This window comes from Schistocerca serialis, chromosome 1 (assembly GCF_023864345.2).
Source record: "Schistocerca serialis cubense isolate TAMUIC-IGC-003099 chromosome 1, iqSchSeri2.2, whole genome shotgun sequence".
NCBI classification, from domain to species: domain Eukaryota; kingdom Metazoa; phylum Arthropoda; class Insecta; order Orthoptera; family Acrididae; genus Schistocerca; species Schistocerca serialis.
In genome coordinates, this window is record NC_064638.1 from 970,458,997 (window position 1) to 970,475,810 (window position 16,814).

The 16,814-nt window shown below is 39.6% G+C and overlaps 1 protein-coding gene across 1 annotated transcript in view; it reads right to left on the reverse strand.

Annotated features, from left to right (window-relative positions):
• Positions 1-16,814, reverse strand: part of LOC126412913 (DNA-directed RNA polymerase I subunit RPA1) — a 298,986-nt gene that overhangs the window by 198,874 nt on the left and 83,298 nt on the right. The window contains exon 7 of the mRNA XM_050082804.1: positions 9,179-9,320. Within this exon, the coding sequence (XP_049938761.1) occupies positions 9,179-9,320 (142 nt within the window). The remainder of the gene's footprint in view (positions 1-9,178; positions 9,321-16,814) is intronic.

Genomic DNA, 16,814 nt, shown 5'->3' on the forward strand with positions numbered 1-16,814 from the left:
TCTAAACTGAAAACAAACTTGGTTGAGTATTCTTATTTTTCAATGTAATTAGGCGAGTCCAATGATGCAACAGGCAATGCTCAGTTACCAGTTTTTGTAAGATTTCTTTCTAGTACCTGTGCTGTCAGAGAACTACTTTTGAAAATAATTTCTTTGAAAGGCCATACAGGAGGAGAAGATACATTTTTGTCATGAAATAATTCATTCTATCTGAGAAAACATCTATCCACAAGCTTGTAGTCATTGCCACAGAGGGAGCTCCAGGCGTAAGAGATTCTGAAAATAGTTTTCTAATTGTGTTGACTCAAGAAGGGAAAAGTACTTCAATGTTTCCTCAATCATTTACTGGCTATAAAACTGTTTTTTGCAATAACTAGAAGAGAATTGTCTGTTAGCTTATACCGAACATTCTCTCTGGCTTACACATTCTGATTCTCAACCAAAAAATTGTAAGGGCTAAATTTGAAATTTCAAGATAATTACAAAGAAATTGCTGAAGTAAATTCCTTTACTAATATACTGTGTTTGTGGGCATGCTGCCGTAGAAGGGATGAGTGAAGACTCTTACCTACTCTGAAGACGGCAGAAAGTGAGATATCTTACGTTAGTGAATGTCATGCAACAATTATCTTCAACTAAAGGGATAACTTCAATGATTGATTTTCAGATTTCAAAAATATTTCAATCTGATTGTAACCCAACTGTAAACACGGCCAATACAAGAAGCTGCAAATCAAAATTATGGTAACCCAGTTTGTATCTGTCTTGGGATAACTTCAAACTACTGAATTTAACTTCCACTGAAAATGTTTTTTGACGTAGATAGGGCAGCTGTTGAACTGGAAATAATAACTATAAAAAAATCATTTACATCTTGAAACTGTTGCAGACCCAAAAACTGTGGCCTCTTATTCCTTAGGGGAAATACCTTATATTAATTAAAGTTAACTTAGGATAAAGGACTTGTTTGCCCCCCCCCCCCCCCCTTGCCTTTGAAAATCATTATTTTCAGATATGAATTTTACTAAAAATAAGCACAGAACAAGGTTGACTGATGAACACACCTGCTAGCCTCCTGAATTTGACTAAATGTAACAATTCACACACCAAATATCAAGAACATATTGTTAACACCTCTACTCAGGTTTCACGTTAAATGTAAAATAATTCTTGTGTTATGAACATAAGAATGTATTTGTAAAACATTATGCAATAAAATTCTTATGTTTTGAAAACATAGTAAAGATGTAAAAGTTTTGTTGCTAAACAGTTGTATTATAGTGTCCAAAAATTAGAAATGTAGCAACTTTGATATGGTGGTAGGGAAGAGTACATTGTGATAGCTTCGTGGTTGCCTAGCCTTGCTCTACAGTTCCCTCCAGTACTATGAAAGTTATTTCCTGATGTCTTAACACACATCCTATCATCCTGTCCCTTCTTATTGTCAATGTTTTCTGTATGCTTCTTTCCTCATCCATTCTGCGGACAGCCTTCTCATTCCATATCTTATCAGTTCACCTAATTTTAAACACTCTTCTGTCAAATGTGTCAATTCTGTTCAGTTCCGGTTTTCCCAAAGTCCGCAATTCACTACCACACAATTCTGTGCTCCTAAAGCACAGTCTCATAGATTTCTTCCTCAAATTAATGCCTATGTTTGATACTAGTAGACATCACTTGGCAAGGAATGCCCTTTTTGACTATGGTAGTCTGCTTTTTATGTCGTCCTTGATTCATCCATTATGGGTTATTTTGCTACCTAGATAGCAGGATTCCATACCTTTGTCTACTTTGTGATCCCTATATTTGGTGTTAAGTTTCTCACTGTCCCCATTTCAGCTGTTTCTCATTACTTTTGTTTTTCTTCGATTTACTCTCAATCCATAATCTGTACTCATTAGACTGTTCATTCCATTCAATAAATTGTGCAGTTCTTCTTCACATTCAATGAGAATAGCAATGTTGTTGGTGAATCTTAGTGATATCCTTCACCCTTGAATTTTAATCCTGCTCTTGAACCTTTATTTTATTTCCATCATTATTTCTTCAATGTATAAATTGAACAGTATGGACAGAAGACTGCATCCCTGTCTTATACTCTTTTTATTTGAAGCACTTCATTCTTGGTCTTATAATCTTCTTGTTCCCTCTTGGTTCTTGTACAGATTGTCTGTTACACATCTTTTCCCGTAGCTTTCTCCTATTCTCAAAATTTTGAATATCTTGCACCATTTTACATTGTCAAACACTTTTCCTAGCTTGGCATATTCACTGAACTTGTCCTCATTTTTCTTCAGTCTTGATTCCATTATCAACCTTAATGTCAGAACTCCCTTCCTGGAGCCTTTACCTTTTCTTTTTCTGTATATTATTCTTGTCAGCAACTTGGATGCATGAGCTGTTAAGCTGACTCTGTGGTAATTCTCTCACTTGTTGGTTCTTCCTATCTTAGGGATTGTGTGGATGAACTAGAATAATCATTTGCTTGCCACATCTGCCAATGAATTTAAAAATTTGGATGGAATGTTATCTATCCCGTCCACCTTATTTGATTTTAAGTATTCCAAAGCACTTTTAAATTCTGATTCCTATACTGGATTCCCTTTCTCTTCGCTGTTGACTCCTGTTTCTTCTTCTATCATATTATCAGACAATTTCCCACCCTCATAGAGGTCTTCAATGTACTCTTTCCACCTAGGCACTATCTTCTCGCCATTTAATACTGGAATTTCCTTAATGTTGCAGCTTTTGCTTTCGATTTCACGAAAGGATATTTTGACTTTTCTAAATGTTGAATCAGTCCTTCAGACAATCTTTTCTTTTTCTATTTCTTCAAATTCTTCCTGCAGTCATTTCCCATCAAGTTTTATGATAAACTTTGGGAATCCGCGAGTGTGACCTCTGAAAAGTTGAAGCAGACCTATGGGGAACATTCCTTAACAGGAGCACAAGATTTTCACTGGCACAAATCACTTCTGGAAGGCCAGGAACACGTTCAAAATGAACCTCACTCAAGGAGACATTAAACTTGAAACACTGACGAAAATGTCAAATGAGTGTGTGCTCTTGTGAGATTGCTCCTCCATGACAAACTGTCAACCAAGTGTTTTACAAAGATGTCCTTCCAAGACTTAGGAAAAAGGTGAATTGAGTGAGATCAGATACTGCAGACAGGTGGATGCTACATCATATCATAACAATGCCCCATGTCATGACCATGTCCCCCAAGGAATTTTTTACCTCAAAAGGCATTGCTGTTGTCCATAACCTCCCCTCCCCCCCCCCCCCCCCCCCCCAATCATCTGATCTGAGTCCTTGTGACTTTTTGAAAAATGTCTTAAAAGGACACCATTTTGGGACTCTGGAGAACATACAAAAGAATGTGATCGGCATGTTGAAGGCCCTACCTGTTGAAGCTTTCAGCACTGCTGTCACGACTGGGAACGACGACTCCACCAGTGTATAGCTGCTGAGGGAAACTACTTTGATCGAGACAATACTGTTGATTGGAGGAGGAGAAGGAGGAGGAGGAGGAGGAGGAGGAGGAGGGGGGGGGGGGGGGGAGGAAGAGCTCTGGTAGATATAAAATCAATCTAATTACTTTTCTCACACACCTGGTGTATTGCTATGTTCTTTTCTTTCCCTGAACTTTTTTCTACTTCCTTCTTTCTTCAATCAACTGAAGTATTTCTTTTGTTACCCAAGATTTTTTCACATTTAGCTTCCCACTACATATGTTTTTCTTTCCTAAATATGTGATTGCTCTTTTTAGATCTGCCCACTCCTCTTTAACTGAAATGCCTTTTGAGTTATTCCGCTTCACAATATTCCCGTCTTCAGCGAACGTCAAATGTGTCCCATCCTTCCTCAGTACTTAAGAATTCCACTTCTTTCCACAATGATTCTTTGGTATGATTATCTTAAACCTCAGTCTACACTTTGATGTTAATAAATTGTGATCTGACTCTGTATCTCCTCTGGGATGTGCCTTACAATAGCATATCTCATTTGGAAGCTCAGTCCGACCATGATGTAACCTAACTGGAGTCTTCCCAAACCTCCTGGCCTTTTCCAAGTATGGCTCCTCAGTTGCGAATCTTGAACAGAGTGTTTGCTATTACTAGCTGAAACTTACTGCAGAACTCAAATAGTCTCTTTCTCTCATTCTTATCACCAAGACAATATTCTACCACAACCCTTTCTTCTACTCCTTCCCCTACAACTGAATTCCAATAGCCCATTATTATCTGATTTTCATCGCTCTTTACATATATTCAGTATCCTTATATCCCCCCACTTCCCCACGTTACACACTTTACTAGATGACTTCAGTACATTTTCTTGTTACGTTGTGGGCTAAAGTATAGTAGTGTAGAATTTTTGAACTCAATGCTTAGCAATATTTTGCTTCACTTTTATTCACTCCATTCCCTATCCAGACACAAACATGGCATCCTTGTACTAAACACAGAAAGTTCGTCAGGAAAGCGACAAACATACTACGGGGGAACTATAGCTTGGTCCGAGGCCTCCACAGTTGTGATCAGTAGCAGTTGGCAACAGTTAGGAGATTTCGTGCCCTAATTATTTGCAGATGTTAGTTGCCAAGAGTGCATCACATTGTTAGCCATTGTTAGGGAACAGAAAAAATTTGCATTTTGCAATAGACGCAAATTCAGTCTCAAAATGCAAAAACGTGAAATTACATAACAGATGCTGTTTCATATTGAACTGTACCCAGCTGAACTATTTATCAGAGATAGTTTGAGATAGCTTTAATTTCTGCATACAATATCGCAAATGTAAGATGTAAGCAGTTACTGACATTGCACGTCATCTGGCAAAGCCCGATTTGGAAAGACAATGTGCGCAAGAACCTACTTGCAAAATATAGTGTACAAACCCAATGCTGTATCAATGCACTTAACGATCTGGAACCATGCTATGTTGATGGTTGAATGTTCTGTTTAAGATAAACATTGCGTAATGCAATGTGGTACTCAGCCATGGGACCTATCATTTTATAGGAAAGAAACACATTTTTTTTAGCTAAAGCTCAAAACATAGTGTAACACGGACAGTTTTCACATGGCAAGTTAGGTGGCAGGATTTTCGAACAGTAGTTGCATCCAAAATAACACTATAAGTTGGGCCTGAACTGCGTCGTTAACAGTCTCTGCTAACTTCAACAAGCAATTGCTGGTAGCCATCCCAGAATGCTTTGTGCTCCACACTGCTCTTTTCTTCTTTTGAAATAGATGAAGCGACTCATCCTGGTCCATCACAGATTTTGATAATGACCTTTACAACACCAGAAGAGATTGTCGATCCCTGTGACAATGTGTCAATTTTGCTAAAAGCTGCTGTCCAACCCAACGAAATGGAGGCGGAGTTTGTTTTCTCGCACCACTCCTTCCCCCATGGCGGTCAAAATTCTAGTCTGTTTATGCTCACGACTATCTGCGCCTATAGCCATAGCACCTGCACTTTGCGCTATAGTGATTGGAAAACAAAATCTCTTAAGTTTTTTGACGGAATCGAAATTCTTCCCTTAACGTTAAAATCGATTTGCCATTCGTTCAGGGTCGCAGGGCTATGAATGCCCAAAAAAGGTTGAAATTTCTAGTCTGCAGAATTTTTATGCTTCAAACTGGGCAGGAAAATTCAAATAATGTCCAGAAGCACCACATATCAGAGACGCAGTCACTTAACTGGCAGTGATGAAGAAAACAATGACCAATTCAGAAGAAAAAGGTGTTTAAGTCTTTGCAAGAGCTAACATTCAGTGAAAAAGTTGCAGTCATCACTTTTTCTAACAGTCAATTTCAAAGGACTAATATGAATTTCGACAAAAACAGACGCTAATTTTGCAAAAAATAGTTGTGAATTTTGCCAAAAATAGATGCTATGGTTTCCGGTCCCTAGCCATTGTTGACAGCATTGTTGTCTGTTTTTGTTGCTGAGCTGTGCTGTAGCCACTTGTGTTTTGTTATGCTATTTTCATTGCGATTTTTTTGAAAATGAGCGATGACGCAGTTGTTGGCCCACTGTGGGGTTACTTTCTACTCCAGTTCAGGAAAGGTAGCCAGTTATAAGGAGCTCATGGAAGCTCAAGACACAGGCTTTTGTTACCTGCACTGTGTAGCTGGAGGTGGAGCTCATTATCCCACACACCCCACCTCTCCCCGCAGCAAATCCTATCCACTCTCCCCACTCCCTGCACACTCTGCTAGTGGGCTGCCAAGTTATAGTTAGTGATTTTGGAATGGTTCTGTTTCTTCAGCAGATAGGCAACGTATAATTGGAATTGCACACTTTAATTAATCTTTATGGTGTAGCATTTTGTTAATTTGTGAATGTTGTTAAGTGACTGCAGTGTGTTAAAAATTGGTCGATTCAGTTTACAGGGGTGATGCAATGCCTATCCAAAAGAAGATTGCTTTTACGTTCACTACAAAAATTCTTCTATGGGCCACCTTTGTAATGTGAAACTCAACTGAGAGAAGAGAGACAATTTAGGAGAACACATTAAAAGTGCTAGTCACAAGCAAAGAAAAACATCTGCAGTGGCTGCAGGAACTTCATTTAAAAGACAGGCTGCTCTTGAAGAGATGCTATTCAAAAAAATTGAGAATGCATCTATCAACCATAATATAGTTAAAATGTGTTTAAAGGCAATCAGTCCATTCACTAACTAGATGATGATGTAGTTAGATCATTTTTGAATAAATATATACCCAGTGCTGGTTGTATACCCAGTTCAGATAGACTTTGCCGAGAATATGTCAGACAGTACAGTGATGAAATGAAAGAAGAAATCAAAGATGCTGTGGAAAATGTTCCTATTGAGATTATTGCTGACAAAACTTGCCACAAAAATGGAACGTGCTTATTTGCAGTTTTATTTCAGGCAGTGACTGCAACATCAGAACAGGAACCGTATCTGGTTTCCTGTAACTTTTATATGTTGCTGACAGAAGAACTTGAGCCCAGGCTGCTATGAGACCCTAAAAGACTACAGCATTAAATATGAAAAAGTGGGTTTATTATCAGTTGCTGCTGTAAACAAGGGATCTTGTTTTGATGTTAAAATATTGAGTGGAGACCATTTAATACATTTCAAATATTGGATGCACAAAATGAACTTAGTTGATGGTATCTTCTCATGAAAGAACTAAAAGAGCTAAACTTTATTGTCAGTAACGTGCAAATGGTGTTCCTCCACTCTCACAAAATGAAAAGTGCATACTTTCAGTTCCTTCAAGAGAAATTTCCTCACCTGCCAAAAAAACCTTTTTCCCAATCAATGATCACAGGGTGGAATTCTCGGTTTAATGCAGTATCATACTTCGTCACTCATTTACCAGCAATCATAAGAGTTTTTCAGATTGTTGAAAAACAAAAATGCTGTCATTGAGCTCGTTCTTGATGATATAAAAAAATGAAGCTGCTTCAGATTTAGTTTTCTTGCAGTGCAAATTTGTGACTGACAAGTGCTAGCATTATCAGTTTAATTACAACACTAGAAGGCACAACTTATCCATCTGCACAATCGTTATGGGAGGAACTTGAGAGTATCAAATTACTACTGAAAAGAAACTGTGAATGTTTAACAGGCACTATTAATTGTTTGAGACACTTCAAAACATAACACAGAAAACATCTACAAACAACAGTCACAAATCTGCTGCTAATATTTTTTTCACAAAAACATTGGTGAGCTCTTCAATCCCACAGTCTGTGATGCAAAGCTATATTCAAATGAAGTTGCTGCTGTTAATACACCACAAAAAAGTTCCACAATTTGAAAGCATTCTATCTGACAGGTTTTTAAGCATATATGTCATTCCACCGGCACCTAGTTAACTGTTTGAGATGTGATGAAAAGCCTGATAAGGTGCAGCTTCTACTTGGTGAAAAGCTTAAATACAATGAATTTCGAAGAGCCGCTTTATCTGCAGTTTGGGCACCTACCAATAGTGTGGATGTGGAGCTATACTTCTCAACACATAATTTAGTTGTAACAGGAGGTCAACAGAGCTAGACACTATTAAACAACTTCAGTGATTGCATTCAGTATATAAACATTTGCAATAGACCTATAATGTGTGTTAATTTGAACGAGAATCAGCAATATGGTGTTGTCTTACGGAAATAATCAATTTCCTCTATTTTCTATTAAAAAAGAAAACTGAGTAGAGAAAAAGAAAAAATCAAAGCTGAAGGTAAGAATTTTGTTTGTATATATTGTTTAGGATCATTTAAATGCATGAACACATCAAAAAGTATAAATGCTAAATAAATGCAAAAATCAAATTTCAAAATGCTAAATTTTCAAAGTTTATTTGCTTATTTCATGTGGCTTTAATAATAACCAATATATTATTTGTTGAAACTATACTAAATTTTAAAACAAGGATAGTGATGCACCTGATACTGTACCACACTCTTCGCACATTGGCTCTTACATGATATAGTTTTATTTTTGTTGATTTTTTTGTGTAACGGCCACATCATTCTAGGTCTACACATTGTTGAGTTTGTTACAAAAATGCAGAGTGCACTTATAGGCTACTAAAAATATTAACATTCCACATGGAGAAATTTTATGATGGTGGGGTGACTGAATGTAATTCCAAGTTAAGACAGATTAAATGAAGAATAGTTATGATGTTTCAGCATGTGCATGTGATTAGAAAGCTGTACATGACTGCTATTTGTGTTAATAAGGTGAAGTAAAGTTATTTTAACTGATTCTTCCATTGTTGATTGGCAGAACAACTTTCATTTATAAATATAAAGCCAAAGGTGTGAATGTTCTACAGTATTAATTTATTTTGTTAACTAGTTTTTGCTTTCCAAAACCATCACATAACTATGTTGATAGCCTTTAAGCTGAATATCCATTAATGTAATAAATTAATACTGTAGAACATCCAAAATTTTGTGCTTTTCATATATCAGAGTGAAGGAAAGTTTAATGGAAGCCACAAAAGCAAAACCAGTTTGTGTGCTGTAATAATACACACCAGTGGCCCTAGACTATTAGCAAGGAAGGAAGGAAGGAATGAAGATGAGTGACCAAAATCTGCTTCTGTTCTGACAATGGTGAATTTCTAATATTACTCTACCAGGAAAAATTACTAACTGTCTACTGTAAAAGCATGATTTGTCTTACAGGTCTTGTTTTTGGTGGTGGAACTGGTACCACATCAATGAACAAATTGTCAGTAGGGTGAAGTAATGCTGAGTCTTTGAGAGCTGGAATTACTGCTGTGATGAAATCTTGTCCTTCAACCCAGATCTCTCGTAGATGTGTCCTGCAAAGTAGACCATAATAATAATTTTTTAAAAAAATGTGATGATAGTACACACCAACCATTGCCAATTAATCACAAGCATTTCATAAATTGTGTGTGATCACCAAACTTTTTGTTTGATTAATGCTCCTATGTTTATTTCTCTGTAGGCTATGTAAAATGCAAATGCTAGTGTACTACATAAGAAAACATACTGGACAGTAACTTACAGCCAATAGATTTAGTGATAAGAATTCACTGATTGGTGGAAGTATTAAGTCATAGAAAGCCACAAAAACAAGGCTGTCTTTTCTATGTCCCTTTCAATGACTAAATGCTTGGTGAGTTCAGTTATTTACATTCTACCAGGACTCTCCATTACCTGATGTAGTGATAAGATTTATGAAATCTGCTTCATAATTTCCTATTAAGGAAAAACAGCAAATAATACGTCACAAAGAAGGATGGAAACAACACTGTAAGTAATACCATCCACAAGCGTAGCACTGTAGCTCATAGGGAACTGTTTACAGTTGGATAAATTTATTCATACTGTTGCTAGTATCTGATAAGCAGGAAACAGAGAGAATCACTATGACCATGTTGGCAAGTGCTCAACAACCACAAAGAAACAACCACTAGGAAACAAAATACTGAGACAGCTACTGTCAAATTTTCAATAGAACTTTGAACATTAACCCAATCTACTTCTAAGAGCTAACTATTTGTTATTTACAGCTGAGCTGGTGCAATATGTGTTTAACATTTGTCAGTAAACTGAGTGATTAAATTCAAAGAAACTGAGGAGAATATGAAAGCTTTCTTGTTGTACCTGCACATGGAAATACTTTCATTCATAATCCACATCAAATGAGCTGTAGAACATAGTAACACACAGCATGGAATGTGATCAGTGTGTAAACTATGTGATGCATAACTCCAAAATTCATCAGAAAGCTTTTACTGCAATACTGCCTGCATTCAAACACTAAATCAAGAAAAATGTTTGTAAGTATTACTTTTTATTAATTAAATTTATTTATTCCAAATATAACTTTGAGAAGTAGCCCTGGAATAGAAATAAATTTCACCTGTAGAATTACAGGATTTAACCTGCGACCTTCAGATTTAACCTGTGATTTTCAACTAGGCAACCGCAGAACAAACGCATTAGGCGTGCAGTCATTCAACCTTTTGCTGATCAGCAACAAAATCACCCTCAAACACCCCACTGAAGAAATAACACTGCCAATTCCATGACACTTATAGGCCAATGACGATCATGCCGTCACCTGTGACATCTGTGGTCTGACGTAAAAATTATTTTTGCAGTTACCTGTTCCGCTGTAAGAAGCAGCAATCTGTATTTTATTTATATTTTTTTATGTGATCCAAGGTGGTATCTATTGCATTGGAAGCTTATTGATGTTGTACGTAGGAAACAGCACTTGTGACAGGTGTATTCCTGGATGGACATAGACAGGGAAGTACATGTGCCAATGATTCTTGTGTCTTTGAGAATATAGCTGTGGATGATAATTTTGTCATAGATATTGCAAAGGTTGCACAAGAAGTTATTGATGGTATTAATTATTTTGGCACATGCAGTTAAACAGGCAATGTCGCCACATTTAGTTATTAGTAGTGCATCAGATTCATCGTTAATTTGCTGTGTACCTAATTACTCACTCAAAAGGGTAAAGTGGTTACAAAGTTGACTTTGGGTAAAGCTTTGTGGAACGATGTTCCTTCTGATGAAAACACTTGTCGGGGATGTGCTGCTTCAAGGTTAGTCTCTTACAAAGGACTAACTAGTTAAACTGTGTGCAAATTCAATAAGGCACAATTCACATGATGGAGTGCCAAAAGGTACAGGAAAGCATAGCACCTGCACGGAAAGGATTCAACCTGTGGTTAATACCGAAGCAGGTAAAGTATGTGGCAGTACCTCAGTACCATATGTGGGCTATGTATCACTACAGTTATAGGGATAAATTTCCTGGGGAAACACAAGGTAAAGGTTCGTTGCAAAAACAAGGTACTGAGGATGTACCAAAACAGTGCATAACAAAGACACCAGATAAACAAGAACAAATGTCAATAATGAGAGATTGAGTAGGCTATTTTGCTGTTAAGGTACGTTTACACTGGGATACATGTATCGCTACATGTATGAGCGACATGTCAATTTGACATGTCGCGATACATCACCTCATACAAAAATTCACGGAACTTGTATGCAGACCCTCGAGCTCAAACATGTCGCGTATACATTTTGTATATCGCTTTTTGGCCATATACGCGACATGTATGAGCGACATTTGAAGAGCTCGCGCATGCGCAGTACTATCATTTCCTGTCATCTTGTCGCCTGCCGCTTATTTTGACGATTAGCGCATGCGTAGTACCAGGCTCTTTGGCGGCTGTTTGAGTTTTGGAGGTGCCGACTATCGTTTCGACGTTAATGTATCTGCATAGAACATCAAAAAGTGCCATATGCAACATTATTCTTCGTGTTTGCGAGGCTATTGTGCAAGTTTTATGCCAAGAAGTGAAGGTAAAAGTTTTATATATATCAGATTATGTAATACATTCTATAATTTTTTCATGCATCTGGCACGTATATCAATTTTTTGCTATTATTCCGGCGGCCTCGCGTGATAATGTTGACAACGAATGCCGACAATCGTGTGTGAGACGTTGGCATTAGCAATCGCGCGACAATGCAAATGTTGTGTAATGAAAACTTCGTTTCAAGAGGAATCCCCAATGACCAAAAAACGGAGTGTTACTGCCAACTGATCCTCTGGTGGAATCGCTTCCCGAAAGTTTGTGTTGGTTTTGGACACAAGAGGTGCCACAAGTGATAACAAACCGCGGAAATCCTCCGTACTCATCCTAACATAATTTCTAAAATATGCGCCATCCTTTAGCGTTAATTCGCGAGAAACTCTCTCTGCCACCATCTACACTTCCTCCGCCTTTTCTTCCTATCATCTTCTAAAAGAGCAAGTGTATCATCACATAAAAATGTGAAATCTTCCAAATCGTCGTCGGAAGCTATCGCACAGTGATACATCTCAACCAGTGTAAACGCACGCTCATACATGTATGAGGTTGATACTTGTCAACTCATACAAGTCGCGATACATGTCGCAAAGTCGCATATACATGTATCTCATACATGTGCCGATACAAATCGCAGTGTAAACGTACCTTTACATAATTATTTGTTACGGGAATTAGAGGGAAAGAGTTTTGCAGTCCCCCCCCCCCCAAGTCCATCTAAGGCACAGAACCACTCTCCTAACCGAATTCCCTGTACAGCAGATACCATTAGAGTGGGCCAAACATTAGTAAATAGAGATTAATTTGGTACACAGCGAAGTAACAATGCATTTACTGATTTGAGGCATGCTGGCATGATAGGTATGCAACCGTACAGTACTGAGGAAAATTTGATAAATTTTGTCCGTCTCAGTTGCATGAACACACAATTTAATGTTGCAGTGGTTACTGGTTTCAGGCTGACATCCCCATTCTCAAACTCCACACCTTGTTATCAACCATAAATATAGTTGGTGTCACAAATGATGGCGGTCGAGTTTAGGCTAGTTCTGCGCACCTACTGTCTCACATTTTCCGACAGCCAATAAGCGTTCAGTAGTGTTCTGAGTGCTCTGCTCTGAATGCCATAGCTAATGTGTGCATTAAACGTGATTGCAGATAATTGTTTAGCGAATTTTTGTTCCATTTGTTGTGAGTTGTCATCACTGATGGGGGTTGTAAGTTATACATTCCTCATACACAAGGGAGAGACATAATTTGCAGGACATACACTTTCTTCAAGCAGAGAGCACGCACATACGCGTACTGCAACTGTCACTTAGAATCGTCAGCAATGCAATCCTCATTTGAACATGTGTGAACCATCGTCATTCATGGATCGGACTATAGTAATACAATGTGATGTCAAAAGGCACAAATAGCTTTGTACAAAGAAGTCAAACTGTGAGCAACAAGTACTCTCATTTGTAAGATAGCCTACGTGTCTATTGTCACATCTGAACACGAAATGTCATTGTGTTGTTCAGGTGTAACAGCAGATGGTTGGTAAGTTTAATAATTAAAGGGACAAAACTATGAAATTATCAGTCCCTCCTACCTGAAACAGGCAAGTTAACAAAACCACATACCAAAGGAGGGCCTAGTGTACAGAATACAAGGAAATAAAACTATAATGTCTACTGAGGGTCAAAAAAGCCTAGACAAAGGAACAAGGAAGGAAAAAAATGGGGAGAAAGGAAGAACAGTGGATGACGTACCCCATCCACAGTGCAGACAGAGGTCCATAAAGCACAAAGTGCGATGGGGGATACACCCCCTCCCCCTAACCACCGCTTACCCAACAATATCCAGAAGAGACTAGCAACAAAGACAGGGTGGGAGAAGTGTAGGGGAAGGAGGCGGAGAAGAAGAAGAAGAAGAAGAAGAAGAAGAAGAAGAAATCAAGCAGAACACAAGAGAAGGGGGAAGAAGAGCAAGAGCTGTCAGGGTGAGAGCTGGGGCGAACCATGAAGTCCTCAGAGCCATTGCCTGTTAGGGGCAGAGGAGGCGACAGAGCATCCTGGCAACCACTCAATGGGACGAAAAAGGCTGAGGCAGTCTCCCTCTGACTGAGAGGTAAAAACCCCTTCACAAATAAAGTGCAAAACAGTGCCAGCCACTGAGGCATCAGTTGGTTACATCACGGGTAGCGAGTCAGAAAGACTACGAGTCCGCCAAAGGGGGGCTAGGTTAGGACAGTTCAGCAAAATGTGGACTAACGTGAAACAGGCACCATGACAGTGAGGCTTATTCCCGCAATGGAGGAGACGACCATGAGTCAGCCAAGTATGGCCAATGCAGAGCAGGCAAAGGACGATGCAGTCCTTGCGAGAGCCATGCATCAAGAACAACCACGAATTCATGGCCTCATTTATAGCCCGTAGTTTGTTCGGCAAAGTCAGAGTATGCTATTCCATATTCCAAATCCTTAGAACCTGATGGTGTAATACCAATCAAAGATCCAATTCCAGAATACCAATTTCAAGAGCTGGCTTGCCAGTAGCCAATTTGGCCAGCCTGGCAGTGGGTTCATTCCCTGGGATCCCAACATGACCCAGGGTCCAGACAAAGACCATGGAATGTTGGCACTGTTCAAAAGCAAAAAATGAATCCTGGATAGTCAGGATCAAGGGATGCCAAGGGCTAAAAGTCGTCTTGAGCTTGTTAACTGCTCAAGGAGTCACTACAGATGAGGAAGGAGTCACTGTTGCAGGAACAGATATGCTAAAGGGCACAAGAGATGGTTAGCAATTCTGCAGTGTAAACACTGTAACCATCTGGCAAGGAGCAGAGTCCAATATATCCTGAATGAATGTCAGCAAAGCCATTGAGACCAGCAACCACTGAGCCATCAGAATAGACTACTTCTGAACCCCAAAACGCACCGAGAATGGAGAAGAACTGGCAGCAGAGGGCCTCAGGATGAGCAGTCTTTTGGACCTTGTGGTAAGTCAAGAGAAAGCAGTGGACAAGGGATGCACCACGGATGTGTAAGTTACCAGGTGCAGAGAAGAGGTAAAACAAGGAAATGCTGAGTTCAGAAAACATGGAGCAGATGCAGTCTGAAAGACACTAGTTGCCAGTTGTGCCTGACAAAGGTGTATCAGGTCAGGTCTAGCACCTGTAACATCAAAGGTGATGCCGTGCAACTCCCATAATCTAGGTGAGACTGGACCAATGCTGTGCAGAGGCATACCAGAGTAGAGTGGTCCAGGCTCCAGCAGGTGTTGCTAAGGTATTGAAGAGCGTAGAGGTGTGACCAACATGTCCGCGTTAGTTGTCAAAGCGACATGAAACAAAGTTCTGGTTAAAAACTGAGAGTGGGTCACGGTGGCCCCACTAATGTGGCATCATGTGGTATCACAAGCTTTATGCAGATCGAAGAAGACTGCAACAAGATTATGTGCAACAGAGCAGCCCTGGTGAAAACTATCCTGGGTTGAAGCCAAAATATCCCGAGACAGCCTTCAACTCGCCATACATTCAACAAACTTGCAGGGGAAATTGGTAAACTGATAAGATGATAGCGGTCCATCTGAGGAGATGTTTATCTTATTTCAAAACCGGAATAATGACACTTTTTCACCACTGGGAATGAATTCCCCCTCACTCTAGAGATGGTTAAAAAAGGCACGTATATCATGTTGGCTAGCCACTGTAAGTTTTGAAGCATTTGGTCGTGCACCCGATCTGGTCCAGGGGCCATGTTGAGGCAGAGAGCAAGGATGCTGGCGAATTCCCACACATTATAAAGCTCCAAGTGGCAGGGAACGAAAGATAAATGGAGTCATTCCTAAGATAAACACAGGCAGATAGTGGATCAATATTGAGACCTACGCAAAATGGTGAGCACGATGCTCAATGATGGAGACCAGGCGGGTGAGGATAACACCATTCAGGGAAATTCCCAGGACACCTACAGGAGCACAGTGGCCAAAAATGCACCTGATCTTTGCCCATACCTGTGAAGAGGGAGTATGTGAGCCTATGACATTATTCCCAACAAAACCCTTTCTGGTATTTAATAAGATAACAGACCCAGGCACAAAGCAGTTTAAAGGCTAGGAGATGGCTGAGGGATAAACATCATTTGTAGTACTGGAGGGCACGATAGCAGTCTTTAATAGCCACAGCAATTTCGGGAGTCCACCAAGGGACAGCCTTCTGCTGGGGAGAACCCAAGGAAGAAGGAATCACCAAAGCAGCTGCTAAAAGGATGGCATCAGTCAAACTCTGTATGGACTCATCAATGCTGTCGTGTGGTGGAGCACTTGAGATGGCAGCCGAGAAAAGACATCCCAATCTGCATTAGTAAAGACCCTTTTGGAACGGCATCCAGGACAGTGTGCTGCAAAAAAGGTAAGACAATTGGAAAATGATCACTGTCACAGAAATCGTGATGAACCCTCTGCTGAACAGAGGGAAAGAACCCAGGGCTACATACGGATAGATCAATAGCCGAGAAAGTGCCATGTGCCACACTAATGTGGGGGCTCCAAAGCTGAGGAGGCAGACGTTACGCTCTGCCAGCAGGTCTTCAACAATGCTGCCCCGGCCAGTGGTCACAGTACCACCCCATAAAGGGTTATTGGTGCTAAAATCCCCAAGGAGAAGGAAGGGGGAGAGAGCTGTCAAAGGAGAACAAGAAGAGCAGGAAGCAAAGGAGGTCAGTCTGGAAAGGGGAGATAAAGACTTCATATAATTTCTGCAAAGTCTAAATGGATTTGAACAACCATTGCTTCCAGAGCAATATGAAGAGGAACCCACGAACTAACAATGTATGTATCGATCAACGTACAGACACCACCATGGGCTCGCAATGAATCAACCTGGTTCCAGCAGAAGGATTGGAAACCACAAAGAGTTTGCGAATGAGTATCCACAAAACAAGATTCCTGCAATGTAACA